We start from the raw sequence: 16,160 nt of genomic DNA on the forward strand, positions 1-16,160 counted from the left end.
GCACCACAATACACCTCCCAAGTCAATCCATCTTCCCCCTTAGTCAACTCTCATTCCTTCAGATCTCACCTTCTCAAGATGCCTTCCCTAATCAGACTGGATTAGCTAGCTATCTGTCCTATGCACTCTCTTTGTATCCTATGTTTACTTCGATCGTAACACTCAACCCACTATATCATTGTTTCTTACTGATGTTCCTCAGTAGGTAATGGGGTATGTACTGCAACAAAAATTACAGTACCTGGTATTCAGAATATGTTGAAAGGGTGTTTTCTGAATAAACTGGAATTCCATCCTCACCTTAATGGACTTTATGCTTCATTCATAATGCTCTGACATTGAAAAGATCATCTGTTCCTCTTACCTATGTTTCCATTGTTGTTTTATTATTAGTTGCTCAGTTGTGTCCAACTCTGCAATCCCACAGACTGTAGCCCACTAGGCTCCTCTGTCCATGGGATTCCAGACAAGAATACTGGAGTGGGTTGCCATTCCCTTCTCCAGAGGAACTTCCCAACCTATGGATCAAACCCAGGTCTAGGGTTTTTTTTTTTAATGTTTATTTTCCATACTAGACTACAACTTCTTCAAGGTCTAAAAATGCTTACTGAATGACTGAACTGAAATTCTATCACTTTATTAACAACAACGTTCTCAGCGCCATATCACCGAAGACCCAGAAACAAGGTCTTTCATCTCCAGGAAACTTGGGCTTTCAATCACAGACAACCAAGGTTACTTTTATCCAAGAGTGGCCATTCATCTATTTGTGTCAACGGATTATCACGCTACACTAGGGTGACCAAATACATGGGACCACAGTTCTCAGTGGAGGATGATTCTAACCCCAAGAGGTTATTTGGCTTTACCTGCAAACATTTTTGGTTGTCCCACCTGCCAGAAGGAGGTTACTGACACTGAGTGGTTAGAAGCTGGATACACTGCTGACACCCTGCAGTGTACAGGACATGCATGTGGACTCAGTCGTTCAGGCGTGTTCGACTCTTTGTGACCCCATGGACTGTAACCTGCCAGGCTCCTTTGTCCATGGAACTATCCTGGCAAGAATACTGGAGTGGGTTGCCATTTCTTTCTCCAAGGGACTTTCCCAACCCAGGAAATGAACATGTATCTCCCAAAGGCTCTTGCATTGGCAAGTGGATTCTTTACCACTGAGCCACGGGGGAAGCCCCAGTGTATAGGACAGCCTCCCGAAAAAGAAATTAAAACCAAAACTGTCAACAGAGCCAAGCTTGAGACACCCTTGTATAGCAAAAAGAGGTAATCTCTTTTTTTTTTTCATAGAATTGGAAATTCTTACGAACATTTTAGTAATATTAGTAAGTTTAAAATGCACACCCTTTTGATCCAGCATTTCACTGCAAGGAACTTATTACACAGAAAGAGTTGCATAAAAGACTTCCGTGGCAGTACGATGGATAAGAATCTGCCTGCCAGTGGAGGGGAAACGGGTTCAATCCCTGATCTAGGAAGATCCCACATGCTGAGGAGCAACTAAGCCCATGTGCCACAACTATTGAGCCTGTGCTCTAGAGCCGGTGAGCCATAACTACTGAACTCATGTGCTATAACTACTAAAGCCTCTGCACCTAGAGCCTGTGTTTCACAACAAGAGGAGCCACCACAATGAGAAGCCTGTGCACCACAAAGAAGAGTAGCCTCTGCTCACCACAACTAGAGAAAGTCCATGAAGAGCAACAAAGACCCAGTGTAATAAAAGTAAGTAAATAAAAATTAAAATTGAAAAAGAAACAGTTACATAAACAAACAAAATAAATGCATACATACAAAAATGCTTCCTAAAGTAATTTTTATATATTAACAAACAGTCAGTTCAGTCACTCAGTTGTGTCTGAATCTTCGTGACCCCATGGACTGCAGTGCATCAGACTTCTCTGTCCATCACCAACTCCCAGAGCTTGCTCAAACTCATGTCCATCTAGTTGGTAATGCCACCCAACCATCTCATCCTCTGTCATCCCCTTCTCCTGCCTTCAATCTTTGCCAGCATCAGGGTCTTTTTCAATCAGTCAGTTCTTCACATTAGGTGGCCAAGGTATTGGAGTTTCAGCTTCAGCATCAGTCCTTCCAATAAATATTCAGGATTGATTTCCTTGACTAGTTTGATCTCCTTGTAGTCCAGTTCAATTCAGTTCAGTCGCTCAGTCATGTCCAACTCACTGCAACCCCATGAACCACAGCACACCAGGCCTCCCTGTCCATCAACAACTCCCAGGGTCCACCCAAACTCATGTCCTTTGAGTCGGTGATGCCATCCAACCATCTCATCCTCTGGCATCCCCTTCTCCTCCTGCCCTCAATCTTTTCCAGCATCAGGGTCTTTTCAAATGAGTCAGCTCTTTGCATCAGGTGGCCAAAGTACTGGAGTTTCAGCTTCAACATCAGTCCTTCCAATGAACACCCAGGACTGATCTCCTTTAGGATGGACTGGTTGGATCTCCTTGCAGTCCAAGGGACTCCCAAGAGTCTTCTCCAATACCACAGTTCAAAAGCATCAATTCTTCTGCGCTCAGCTTTCTTTACAGTCCAATCCTCACATCCATACATGACCACAGGAAAAACCATAGTCTTGACTAGACAGACCTTAGTCGGCAAAGTAATGCCTCTGTTTTTTTTAATATGCTGTCTAGGTTGCTCATAACTTTCCAAGGAGAAAGCGTCTTTTAATTTCATGGCTGCAACCACCATCTGCAGTGATACTGGAGCCCCAAAAAATAAAGTCAGCCACTGTTTCCCCATCTATTTGACACAAGTGATGGGACCAGATGCCATGATCTTAGTTTTTGGAAAGTTGAGTTTTAAGCCAGCTTTTTCACTCTCCTCTTTCACTTTCATCAAAAGGCTCTTTAGTTCCTCTTTGCTTACTGCCATAAGGGTGGTGTCATCTGCATATCTGAGGTTATTGATGTTTTCCCCAGCAATCTTGACTCCAGCTTGTGCTTCATCCAGCCCGGCATTTCACATGATGTACCCTCCATGAAAGTTGAATAAGCAGGGTGACAATATACAGCCTTGATGTACTCCTTTCCCAGTTTGGAACCAGTCTGTCATTCCACGTCTGGTTCTAACTGTTGCTTCTTGACCTGCATACAGATTTCTCTGGAGGCAGTTAAGGTGGTCTGGTATTCCCATCTCTTGAAGAATTTTCCAGTTTGTTGTGATCCACACAGTCAAAAGCTTTGGCGTAGTCAATAAAGCAGAAGTAGATGCTGTTCTGGAATTCCCTTGCTTTTTCTATGATCCAACAGATGTCAGCCATTTGATCTCTGGTTCCTCTGCCTTTTCTAAATCCAGCTTGAACATCTGGAAGTTCTTGGTTCACATACTGTTGAAGCCTCACTTGGAGAATTTTCAGCATTACTTTGCTAGCATGTGAGATAAGTCCAACTGTGTGGTAGTTTGAACATACTCTGGCACTGCATTTCTTTGGGAATGGAATGAAAACTGACCTTTTAAAGTCCTGTGGCCACTGCTGACTTTTCCAACTTTGCTGGCCTATTGAGCACAGCACTTTCACAGCATCATCTTTTAGGATTTGAAATAGCTCAATTGGAATTCCATCACCTCCACTAGTTTTATTCTTAGTGATGCTTCAAGTAAGGCCCACTTGATCTCACATTCCAGGATGTCTGGCTCTAGGTGAGTGATCACACCATCGTGATTATCTGGGTCATGAAGATCTCTTTTGTATAGTTCTTCTGTGTATTCTTGCCACCTCTTCGTAATAGCTTCTGCTTCTGTTAGGTCCATACCGTTTGTGTCTTTTATTGTGCCCATCTTTGCATGAAATGTTCCCTTGGTATCTCTAATTTTCTTGAAGAGAAACACTAGCCACAACTTACACAATAGAAAGTTAATTAAATTTTTAAAAAGCACATCAATATAATAAAATATTACCTAGCCATCATAAATAATACAACTCTAGATGTAATACCATGAAAAGATGGAAAAAGATATATTTTAGGTTAAAAAAAAAAGGACATTACAAAGCAGTGTATATAATGACACAATTTTTGTAAATAATCATACCTACACATATACCATCTTTACTATTTACACAGAAAAATATTCTGGAGTTGTATCCACCAAACAGTCTTGGGAGTGGGATTATAGTGATCCTCGACATTCTACTGTATATAATTTTATTACCTTTGACACTTTTATTTCGGGCAGGCTCCCAATTCTTTGACCAGAGGTTGAATCCATGCCCCCTGCAGTGGAATCTGAGTCCTAATCACTGGACTGCCAGATTACTGCCCCCCCCCCTTTTTTTTTGATATTTTTATATTGTTGTTATTTGGATTACTTACAATAAACATAAATCTTGAAAGAAAAAAATGACTCTTACCAATTACACAGCATGTTTCTACACGGTATTTATCAATCTCACAGAGGTTGTGAGCCAGATAACTCAACTCAGATTTCATGCTCTGAAAGAAAAGAAAGATGATCTAAGCATGAAAAAGAAACCCTTATTTTTCTTGTATCTAATGCTACAAGGTGATAATCCAACCCAGGAGATTCAAAGCACAAGAGCTTAATCAAGCCCAAGCAAAGGAAGCAGCTCACCCTGACATAAAGAAGGTTGGAGAATGTGTCCATATTTTCAATCCTGTAAGGGTCTTGTTTCCTTAGCTCATTAAAAATAGAGAGGGCTTTGTCAATATCTGCAGAAATAAGACAGAGTTCAGAAAACAATACAGTGCTACCTTCAGGATTTGATGGTACTTTGCTATTCTTATTCACTCACCTCTGATATTGTGATAGGCAACTGCAATTTGGGAAACAATATATGAGCTCTTAGAGAAGCCCACATCAATGAGATTCTGATACTTTTGCAGGGCCTCCTCTATCAACTGCAACTCTGTGTATATATGGGCCAGAAAAAACTCTTTCATCCAGGTGTCTGGCAAAGACAGGAACTTCAGCTGGCAGCAGGAGAGAGAGGGAGATACTTAATATACTGTGACCTCTCCCCCAAATGAACATCAAGGAACTATCTTTATTTTCTAAAAGAATTTATCACCAAAATTTTATTAGAGCACCTAATAATGAGCAGGTGTGTGCGTGTATTCAGTCACTTCAGTCAAGTTGAAGTCTGCAACCCTACAGTTTGCAGCCTACCAGGCTCCTCTGTCCATGGGATTCTCCAGGCAAGAACACTGGAGTGGGTTGCCATTTCCTCCTCCAGGGGATCTTCCCAACCCACGGATCAAACCCGCATCTCTTCTGTCTCCTACATTGATAGGCAGGTTCCTCAGCACTAGCACCACCTGAGATGCTGTTCGATTAAGTGAATAGGACTCACAAACATAAAGGGGGAATAGGGAAGAATGGTCCAGCTTCAAAAAGATAGGATTTGAGGTGAGTCTTGGAGGATGGGTAGAAACTGAATAGAAAAAGGGAGAGGAAGAGAAAAAAGACAACATTCTAGATAAGGATAACAACAGAGGAAAAAGTCATGAGTGTAGGTAAACAGGATGAGACAACTAGTTCAGTTTGAGGGGAGGCTATGTGTTGGGAAGCTGTAAAAAAAAAAAGACTGAACTAAGAGTGGGTGCTATGCTACAACCAGAAATGGGATGCAATGTGAAAACACTGCAATTTTTGTTAAGAGAATGACATGATGATATGAGTGCTTTAAGGTAAGTTTGGAAACAGTATGCAGGATAGCTTGGAAATGGAAGTACAAAAGTAGGAAAGCTAGATAGAAAGTGTCTATTCCTTTTAAGTGATCTAGTTTTGAGATGATAACCAAGATGGCAAAGGGAACCAAGAGAAAGAGATGCAGACAAGAAGGAAACCATGGCAATGTCTGATGACTGACTGGATACAGGGAGATAAAAAAAAGGGAAGAGACAAAATATGACTTTGAGGCATCAAGACTGAGTACATTTTGAGAAGTAGTAATGTAACTGAGAGTCCATCACGTTGAGAGGAAGAAAGAGAACTGAAGAGGCAAGATGAGAAATGTGGTTTTACGTATTTTAAGTTCAGAGCTAAACAAACTTTCAGTGAAAGGCTGGTAGGCAGTTAGAGATAAGTGAATAGAAGTAAACCAAGATTAAGATTTCAGACTTTTCAGTAGCATGTGTCATTATTAAGGGAAATCAACCCAGCCCTTGGTCCCTTAGAGTCAACAAAAGGAAGTATGTTGTTGCTTCTATTAACTACTGAAGAACAGCAAAATAAATTCTGTAGACAACTCTGTAGACACTGTTCTCTAACAATGATTAATAAAACAACTGCAGTTTAGAAAGCAATTTCATATACGTTCTTTCATTAATTAACAAATTTCTAAATCTTAACAGAGTCCTATGGCAGTTCAGAAGAGATATTAAATATGCTTTTAATACAATTCTTGATTTAAGAGAAATTATTCCTATAGCATCTTTGGAATTAGGAAACTATAATAGCATTTAGTCTATAAAACAAGTTACAGTAAAACTTGAACCTCAAAGCATGAATATGAAAAGATAGTCTAACACAACTGGATGCAAATCCAACAGCATCTACCAAACAAGAGCTAGACATTAGTCTTTCAAATAAAGACCTAAATCCCAACAGTGAAACAGACCATAGGAGAGGGAGCAAAGTGGTAGCTATAATGAAAGGTTTAGCAAAATTTTTCTCCCCCTACCCGATTATTAAAGAATTACATAAGACTTGAAGCAAAAGATTTTTCACATAGCTCATCTCAAATTTACCATCTCTTTGTCGGTAATCAAGTTACAGAGTTCTAGCCAGGCTCCCCAGTGCAAAGGCAAAACATGAGTAGCCTCCACAAACACATCAATGGCCTCTTTCACTAAGTCCAGCTTTCGAAGCACCACACCATACCTAGAAAAGAAGGGAATGATCACAGAAGTTAATAACATCTCCCCTCTACTCAGAAGAATCTCTCTCAGAAGTTCCAAATTACTCTAACACTTACAGATAAAGGCCAAAGCCATCAAGTTCCCGAGCCTGGTGTTTTTTGCTGAGCTCCACTCTCAATTCTCTAAGAGCCTCATTTTTCACTTGACCTTTCTCCAGAGGGCCTAGGAAAGAGACAGAGTTTCTGACCTAAGGGTAGACTGCTGCTTTTTATTTCACAGACTCAGATACTCCCTTTGACGTCAACCAAAGTTACAACTGGAACTTCCAGCCAACGTTCACCAATGGCCAATGACATCTTACACAGTCCATTTACTTTATTACAGAAACTGCAACTGATAATTGGTCTGCAGTCATATTCTGTTAGGTTCACCAGGTTTTTAAAATTTTGAGTTAATTATCAATATTTAAATATCAGAAGCCTCAACTAAAAATCTAAATTTCCAGGTTCAGGTTGCAGGGAACAGGGTAAGGCCAAGGGAAGAAAGCCCCTGACAAAACCAAGCCCACATTCCCACAAGGGAGCCCTCAGAGGCAGCTGGGTGACAACCAGTCAGTTGTGCCCTCCAGCTTGCAGACTTCTCCTCAGTCCACTTCCCACATTTATATTACCTGCCTGGCTCCTACAGGAATTAGAATTTGCAACTTCTGCTTTAGTCCAAAAGGTAAGAGAAAGAAATTCATACCTAGGCTATCAACTGTTTCATCATCCTTCTTCTTTTCTCCAGACTGTAAGAGAAAATCAGTAAGTAGGTCTTTTTTCAGTTTATTCTGAAACCTGTTCTAAAATTAGCAGCCTGAATTGACCTGAAATGTTCAAGTCCAAAATGAAACCTACTATTGGTCACTGATTTTAAACAACTATTTAGGAGCTCCCACTGCAAATCTGGAATAATTTGAGTACCAAAACGATAAAGTACAATAATGAATTATAAACCATTAAAAAAAAATAGGTATCCTTGAGTCCATACTGACACTAGATAAATACATAAATAAGTGAAGGGAAAAATATGCTTAAAAAGTAAGTATTTATGTATTTATTTGGCTACAGCATGTCTTAGTTGCAGCATGCAGGATCTTTTTTTTAGCTGCAGCACGTGGGATTTTTAGCTGCAGCATGCAAACCCTTAGTTGTAGCATGAGGGATCTGGTTCCTTGACCAGGGATTGAACCCAGGCCCCCTGCATTGGGAACAGAGAGTCTTAGCCACTGTAACACCAGGGAAATCCTAGGGTCTTGCTTAGAGTAGAATTTACTTCTCAAGAGAGTCCTGGAGTAGATCATTTCACAACATTATAATAAGGAAAACTTCAGGCAAAAATTAACAATGAATTTCTTGACTAATGGTTATTTAGGTTCTTAATTTTTTTGCCTACTACAAAAAATACTTCAATGAACAGCTCTGTACATATATCCCTGTACACATACTGAAGTATTTCTATTGGACAAGTGAAGTTTTTTCAAGAATTATTTGGGCATAGTATTTCAAACTGACATAATCTGCCCAGAGCAGCAGGAGACATGAGCTCAATCCCTGGGTCGGAAAGATCCCCTAAAGGAGGAAATGGCAACCCACTGCAATATTCTTGCCTGGGTAATCCCATGGACAGAGGGGCCTAGCAGGCTACAGTTCATGGGGTCGCAAAGAGTCAGACACGACAGCATCTGAGCACACAGCATGCACACATGCCCAGAGGAGCAGTCCACAATCAGGGTCTGGGTTTCACCTTCCCACACAGAGGCGTGGGTGGTGAGCTGAGGCTACCAGTGGCTCTGGGCAGCAAATTTCACCCATAGTCACAGGTGATTTTCAACCAATGCCAAAACTATATAGTTTTACTCCTGAAATAGACGGTCTACTGCCCGCTGCCTTTATCAATAATGAATATTGTCAATATTTTTATATTTTCTTTCGTACCATTATTCTTTTTACTTTTCTTATGATGTCTTCTTTATTATTATTAAGTATTTATAAAGTATATTCACCAAGTAGACTATTGCTAAACTATTGAAGATTAAATTTTTTCTATTGGTATTCTAAACATGGATGCTTTGCTGATAACTGAATGACATCTTAAAACGGCCCTCACCAGATATCTAGAATACATATACAGAAAATAGGCTTTCTTGCTATTGCAGCCATGCAGGAAATGTGCTGCCCGATCATACTCTTTAACATCAAAGTAGGCCTTGGCCAGGGTATAAGCATCCATATCCTGGGCATCTTCCTAAAAAAGAGACAAGCTTATGTTAGTGATTAAGAACAGGATAACAAAAGTTCAAATCCAAGAAGCATATTTATTAAATTCAAGATGTAAGAAACAATAATTATTTTCCTCCTCCCCCAAACCCAATACTTATTTATTAGTTTATGAAGTAAGGTAAAAGTACATTCTTTCAAAATAAAAAGTTGGGGAAAGAACTTTAAAAAACTAAACCAGCACTCAGAAATTTGTATTGTCTCTACAAATGTAGTGAGAAGTAGCATATGCTTTAGTGTTAGGCACCTAGATTTAAATTCTGACTCCTTGACTTCCTGGATTCAAGATGTTAGTAGGGAACTTACTTAGCTTCTCTGAGTATTCACTTCTTCTTCTGTAAAATGGAGCCAATAATACACATATGATATAAGGAAAAAGTAAAAGTCATGATAAAATATCTAGCATTAATATCTGACATTCCTTTCCTTCTCCAGACTTTTAAATGTCCACATAAATGCAATATATTGTGGAATTAATTGTATTTTTTGGTCTTCAAGTTTTGACATATTAATACTGTAAAAGCAAAAAACACAGCTACATTCTCTATGTAAAAAGTTAAATGATACATGCTTGAGGTAAAAACATACAATTCCCTCAAATTCTAGGGATAAGTTGATTAAAACTTTAATAATTTCTTTCTCTTCATCCTTCCTGCCCAAATATTGCCAGCACAAAACTGGAACCAAAATTACATTCATGTTTTCTTCATTGGATGAACATGTACTAAATGTGGCCATTCAAGCTTAGGATTCTGGTGGCCCTTTTCACATATACTCATCATTTGCTTATTTCTTCTTCCACCTCTCTCACTTGCATTATACATTTTCTGTGTGACTTTTTTTTTAACTGGAATATAATTGCTTTATAATTTTGTGTTAGTTTCTGTTATACAACATCAGTGAATCAGCCAGAAGTACACATATATCCCCTCCCTCTGAGTCTCCTTCCCACTTTCCCATACCATCCCTCTATTTATCACAGAGTACTGAGTGGAGCTCCCTGTGTTATACAGCATCTTCCTGTTAGCTATATATTTTACACATGGTAGTGTATATATGTCATGCATTGTACCTTTTGGATTAATGAATATTTACTGCTTTTAAGTGTGTGTGTGTGTGTGTGTGTGTGTGTGTGTGTGTGTGTGTGGTTGGAGGAGCAGTGGAATTAAGAAATGGCGTCTTCAGGAAAAACAATGGATTATGACAAAAATCTTTCAGACTACACAGACTATGTAAACATATGTACTATAGATTATACATAAAATGTATTCATATCTCATTTACCTCTCTCAGTATCCCCATAAAGTAAATACTATTATATACATTTCACTGATGAGGAAACTGTGCTTCAGGAGGTTAATTAAGTAAACTGACAAAAGTCACTGGTATGGCTGAGATTTGAGCCCTGAACCGTCTGGATCCAAAATCGGTTTCGCACTGTTGTAAAAACCTTCGATGCTTCTCCTCGTTATGAATACTGTCGAGGTTGAGCTGTAAAAATCTACAAGGTTGAAATCTTAAGCAAGCATTATTTACTAATTCCTCCAAAAGCTTAAGTTGGAGCACCAAGTCTTTCCAAGCTTAGCAAACACATACAGATAAAATTGCTTAAAATATCCATCTCTGTGAATGGCTTGAACTTCCACTACAAACATCCCTGCTAAACAGTGTGCTCCCCTCTGGTGACAGGGCACTCAGTATCTCTTCTGATGCTGGGGAGCACTCGCTGTGAATACGTCGTTACCTCTGTAATAGGCGGCGGCGGCTGCAGCTCAGACAGAGGCAATGCCGGGAGGGAGAAGGCTAACTCCGCAGACCTAGAACAGCCACACAAACTGAATCAGCCCAAGCCCCCCAAGGCCGAGGATCCAACCCTGGTCCCCTCGGACCGCGACATCATACCACTTGCTACTGTGCAGGAGGCCCCGCTCCCGGGTGAGGCCCGCGATAAGTAGCAGCTGCTTTTTAATTTCCCGCAAATTTGAGAAATCGCAGCTGGATGGCAGGACGGGAACCGAGGAAGCCGTCGCGGCCACCGACACTATAGAGGAGCTCGCAGCCATTTTCCTGTCTCGGCCACCCCAACCAATCATCAGCGAAAATACTGCCTGATCCGCTGAACCAAAAAAGTCTGTCTGTTATTGGCGAGTTCTTGCTACAGAAAAACCAATCAGAAACCTTCCTTCTCGTAAAGTCACTAAGAGGTCGGGAGGGAAGAGACAATTACGTCTCCGATTGGCGAAAAACTACTGGGGCGGGAAAGTTAGAACAAAAAAGAGTGGGCAAAGCCACGATTTCTGGGCGGGGCAGAGAGGAATGAGTGAATGGAAAGGTGGACAGAGAAGGTGGACTGGAAACTAGGGATGGGAGGGCAAGAATTTGCAGAGGGGAGAGAGCCCTACCCTGCACTTTAAGGATGATGTGATTGGACTAAAGATGGAGTGTACTTCCTGGGCAGATTCTCTGCCGCTGAATGACAGTGAGGTATGGTGTCTAGCAAGGATGTCTGATATACTCTATAGATTTTTTTTTTTTTTTAAGAAGTAAGATGTATGGCCACAGGTGAGTTCTTCCTCTGTCGGTTCAGTTCAGTCCCTCAGTCGTGTCCAACTCTTTGCGACCAAATGGACTGCAGCATGCCAGACACTTCCCTGTCCACCAATTCCCTGGAGCTTGCTCAAACTCATGTCCTTCAAGTGGGTGATGCCATCCAACCATCTCATCCTCTGTCCTCCCCTTCTACCCCTCCCTTCAATCTTTCCCAGCATCAGGATCTTTTCCAATGAGTCAGTTCTCCACATCAGGTGGCCAGAGTATTGGAATTTCAGCTTCAGCATCAGTCCTTCCAATGAATACTCAGGACTGATTTCCTCTAGGATGGACTGGTTGGATCTCCTTGCAGTCCAAAGGACTCTCAAGAGTCTTCTCCAACACCACAGTTGAAAAGCATCAATTCTTCAGTGCTCAGCTTTCTTTATAGTCCAACTGTCATCCATACATGACTACTTGAAAAACTATAGCTTTGACTAGATGGACCTTTGTTGGCAAAGTAATGCCTCTGCTTTTTAATCTGCTGTCTGGGCTGGTCATGGAGAAGGAAATGGCAATCCACTCCAGTATTCTTGCCTAGAGAATCCTGTGGACAGAGGAGCCTGGTGGGCTGCTGTCCAGAGGGTCGCATAAAGTTGGACAAGACTGAAGCAACTTAGCAAGCATGCATGCATGCATTGGAGAAGGAAATAGCAACCCACAACAGTATTCTTGCCTGGAGAATCCCAGGGACGGAGGAGCCTGGTGGGCTGCCATCTATGGGGTCACACAGAGTCGGACACGACTGAAGCGACTTAGCAGCAACAGCAGCTGAGTTGATCATAGTTTTACTTCCAAGAAGCAAGCATTTTTTAATTTCATGACTGCAGTCACCATCTGCAGTGATTTTGGAGCCCAAGAAAATAAAGCCTCACTGTTTCCATTGTTTCCGCATCTATTTGCATGAAGTGATGGGACCAATTGCCATGATCTTAGTTTATTTGAATGTTGAGTTTTAAGATAACTTTTTCCCTCTCCTCTTTCAGTTTCATCAAGAGGCTCTTTAGTTCCTCTTTGCTTTCTACCTTAAGGGTGGTGTCATCTGCATATCTGAGGTTATTAATATTTCTCCCCCAGTCTTGTTCTAGCTTATGCTTCATGCAGTCCAGCATTTCACATAATGTACTCTGCATATAAGTCAAATAAGCAGGGTGACAATGGACAGCCTTGATGTACTCCTTTCCCAATTTGGAATCAGTCTGTTGTTCCCTCTCTGGTTCCAACTGTTGCTTCTTGACTTGCATACAGATTTCTCAGGAGGCAGATAGGGTGGCCTGGTATTCCCATCTGCTTAAGAATTTTCCAGTTTGTTGTGATCCACACAGTCAGAAGCTTTGGTGTAGTCTATGAACTCCTTATTGCCAAATTCAGACTTAAATTGAAGAAAGTAGGGAAAACCACTAGACCACTCAGGTATGACCTAAATCAAATCCCTTATGATTATACAGTGCAAATGGGAAATAGATTTAAGGGACAGATCTGATAGACAGAATGCCTGATGAACTATGGACGGAGGTTTGTGACATTGTACAGGAAACAGGGATCAAGACCATCTCCAAGAAAAAGAAATGCAAAAAAGCAAAATGGCTCTCTGAGGAGGTCTTACAAATAGCTGTGAAAAGAGAATTGAAAAACATAGGAGAAAAGGAAAGATGTGCCCATTTGAATCCAGAATTCCAAAGAATAGCAAGGAGAGATAAGAAAGCCTTCCTCAGTGATCAGTGCACAGAAGTGGAGGAAAACAATAGAATGGGAAAGACTAGAGATCTCTTCAAGAAAATTAGAGATACCAAGGGAACATTTCATGCAAAGATGGGCTCAATAAAGGACAGAAATTGTATGGACCTAACAGAAGCAGAAGATATTAAGAAGAAGTGGCAAGAATACACAGAAGAACTGTACAAAAAAAGATCTTCATGACCCAGATGATCACGATGGTGTGATTACTCACCTAGAGCCAGACATCCTAGAATGTGAAGTCAAGTGGGTCTTAGGAAGCATCACTACAAACAACGCTACTGGAGGTGATGCAATTCCAGTTGAGCTATTTCAAATCTAAAAGCTGATGCTGTGAAAGTGCTGTACTCAATATGCCAGCAAATTTGGAAAAGTCAGCAGTGGCCACAGGACTGGAAAAGGTCAGTTTTCATTCCAATCCTAAAGAAAGGCAATGCCAAAGAATGTTCAAACTACTGCACCATTGCACTCATCTCACACGCTAGTAAAGTAATGCTCAAAAGTCTCCAAGCCAGGCTTCAACAACACGTGAACCATGAACTTCCAGATGTTCAAGCTGGTTTTAGAAAAGGTCAAGGAACCAGAGGTCAAATTGCCAACATCTGCTGGATCATCAAAAAAGCAAGAGAGTTCCAGAAAAACATCTACTTCTGCTTTATTGACTATGCCAAAGCCTTTGACTGTGTGGATCACAACAAACTGTGGAAAATTCTGGAAGAAATGGGAATACCAGACCACCTGACCTGCCTCTTGAGAAATCTGTATGCAGGTCAGGAAGCAACAATTAGAACTGGACATGGAACAACAGACTGGTTCCAAATAGGAAAAGGAGTACGTCAAAACTGTATATTGTCACCCTGCTTATTTAACTTATATGCAGAGTACATCACGAGAAATGCTGGGCTGGAAGAAGCATAAGCTGGAATCAAGATTGCTGGGAGAAATATCAATAACCTCAGATATGCAGATGACACCACCCTAATGGCAGAAAGTGAAGAAGATCTAAAGAGCCTCTTGATGAAAGTGAAAGAGGAGAGTGAAAAAGTTGGCTTAAAGTTCAATATTCAGAAAACTAAGATCTTGGCATTTGGTCCCAACACTTCATGGCAAATAGATAGGGAAACAGTGGAAATAGAGGCTGACTTTATTTTTGGGGCTCCAAAATCACTGCTTCCCTGGTGGCTCAGAGGTTAAAGCATCTGCCTGCAATGCAGGAGACCTGGGTTCATTCCCTGGGTTGGGAAGATCCCCTGGAGAATGAAATGGCACCCCACTCCAGTACTCTTGCCTGGAGAATCCCATGGACAGAGGAGTCTGGTGGGGTACAGTCCACGGGGTTGCAAAGAGTTGGACACGACTGAGCAAATCTTAGTAGTAAAATCACTGCAGATGGTGACTGCAGCCATGAAATTAAAAGATGCTTGCTCCTTGGAATCCTTGGAAGAAAAGTTATGAGCAACCTAGTCAGCATATTAAAAAGCAGAGACATTATCTTGCCAACAAAGGTCTGCCTAGTCAAGGCTATGGTTTTTTCAGTAGTCATGTATGCATGTGAGAGTTGGACCATAAAGAAAGCTGAGGACTGAAGAATTGATGCTTTTGAACTGTGGTGTTGGAGAAGACTCTTGAGAGTCCCTTGGACTGCAAGGAGATCCAACCAGTCCATCCTAAAGGAAATCAGTCCTGAATATTCATTGGAAGGACTGATGCTGAAGCTGAAACTCCAATACTTTGGTCACCTGATGCACAGAACTGACTCATTTGAAAAGACCCTGATGCTGGGAAAGATTGAAGGCGGGCGGTGAAGGGGACAACAGCAGATGAGATGGTTGGATGGCATCACCGACTCAATGGACATGAGTTTGAGAAACTCCGAGAGTTGGTGATGGACAGGGAGACCTGGCATGGTGCAATACATGGGGTCACAAAGAGTCGGACATGACTGAGCGACTGAACTGAACTAAACTGATAAATCAGAAGTAGATGTTTTTCTAGAACTCTCTTGCTTTTTCTATGATCCAACAGATGTTGGCCATTTGATCTCTGGTTCCTCTGCCTTTTCTAAATCTGGCTTGAATGTCTGGTTCATGTACTGTTGATGCTTAGGTTGGAGAATTTTCAGCATTATTTTGGCAGCATGTGAGATGAGTGCAACCGTATGGTAGTTTGAACTTTGGCATTGCCTTTCTTTGAGACTGGAATGAAAATTGATGTTTTCAGTCCTGTGGCCACTGGTGTGAGTGAGTGAGTGAAGTTGCTCAGTTGTGTGTGATTCTTTGCGACCCCATGGACTGTAGCCTACCAGGCTCCTCCATCCATGGGATTTTCCAGGCAAGAATAATGGAGTGGTTTGCCATTTTCTTCTCCAGGAGATCTTCCTGACCCAAGGATTGAACCTGGGTCTCCCTCTTTGTAGGCAGACACTTTACCATCTGAGCTGCCCGGGAAGTCGGCCACTGCTGAGTTTTCCAAATTTGCAGGCATACTGAGTGCAGCACTTTCACAACATTTTGTTTTAGGATGTGAAATAGCTCAACTGGAATTTCATCACCTCCACTAGTTTTATTCGTAGTGGTACTTCCTAAGGCCCACTTGACCTCGCATTTCAGGATGTCTGACTCTAGGTGAGTGATCAAACCATCGTGATTATCTGGGT

At 41.3% G+C, this 16,160-nt stretch overlaps 1 protein-coding gene and 1 non-coding gene across 5 annotated transcripts in view; both read right to left on the reverse strand.

The window, feature by feature from the left end:
- Positions 1-11,261, reverse strand: part of CDC23 (cell division cycle 23) — a 21,424-nt gene extending 10,163 nt beyond the window's left edge. For 2 of the 4 annotated variants that reach the window (XM_042250925.2, XM_004008830.6), the window contains exons 1-9: positions 11,081-11,261; positions 10,923-10,995; positions 9,009-9,146; positions 7,605-7,647; positions 6,977-7,082; positions 6,750-6,882; positions 4,793-4,970; positions 4,612-4,709; positions 4,391-4,472 (exon numbers count right to left, since the gene is read on the reverse strand). In XM_042250925.2, the coding sequence (XP_042106859.1) occupies positions 4,391-4,472; positions 4,612-4,709; positions 4,793-4,970; positions 6,750-6,882; positions 6,977-7,082; positions 7,605-7,647; positions 9,009-9,146; positions 10,923-10,995; positions 11,081-11,241 (1,012 nt within the window). In that variant the 5' untranslated portion in view covers positions 11,242-11,261. Of the gene's footprint in view, positions 1-4,390; positions 4,473-4,611; positions 4,710-4,792; positions 4,971-6,749; positions 6,883-6,976; positions 7,083-7,604; positions 7,648-9,008; positions 9,147-10,462; positions 10,996-11,080 lie in introns of those variants that run through there. The other 2 variants (XM_060415810.1, XM_042250926.2) reach the window with 1 other exon arrangement.
- LOC114115099 (small nucleolar RNA ACA64) lies at positions 8,623-8,737 on the reverse strand. Its single transcript, XR_003589596.1, has one exon. It is a non-coding gene; the product is annotated as a small nucleolar RNA ACA64 (small nucleolar RNA).
- Positions 11,262-16,160: the final 4,899 nt, after the last annotated feature.

The sequence above is a fragment of the Ovis aries genome, chromosome 5 (genome assembly GCF_016772045.2).
Source record: "Ovis aries strain OAR_USU_Benz2616 breed Rambouillet chromosome 5, ARS-UI_Ramb_v3.0, whole genome shotgun sequence".
Taxonomy (NCBI): Eukaryota; Metazoa; Chordata; class Mammalia; order Artiodactyla; family Bovidae; genus Ovis; species Ovis aries.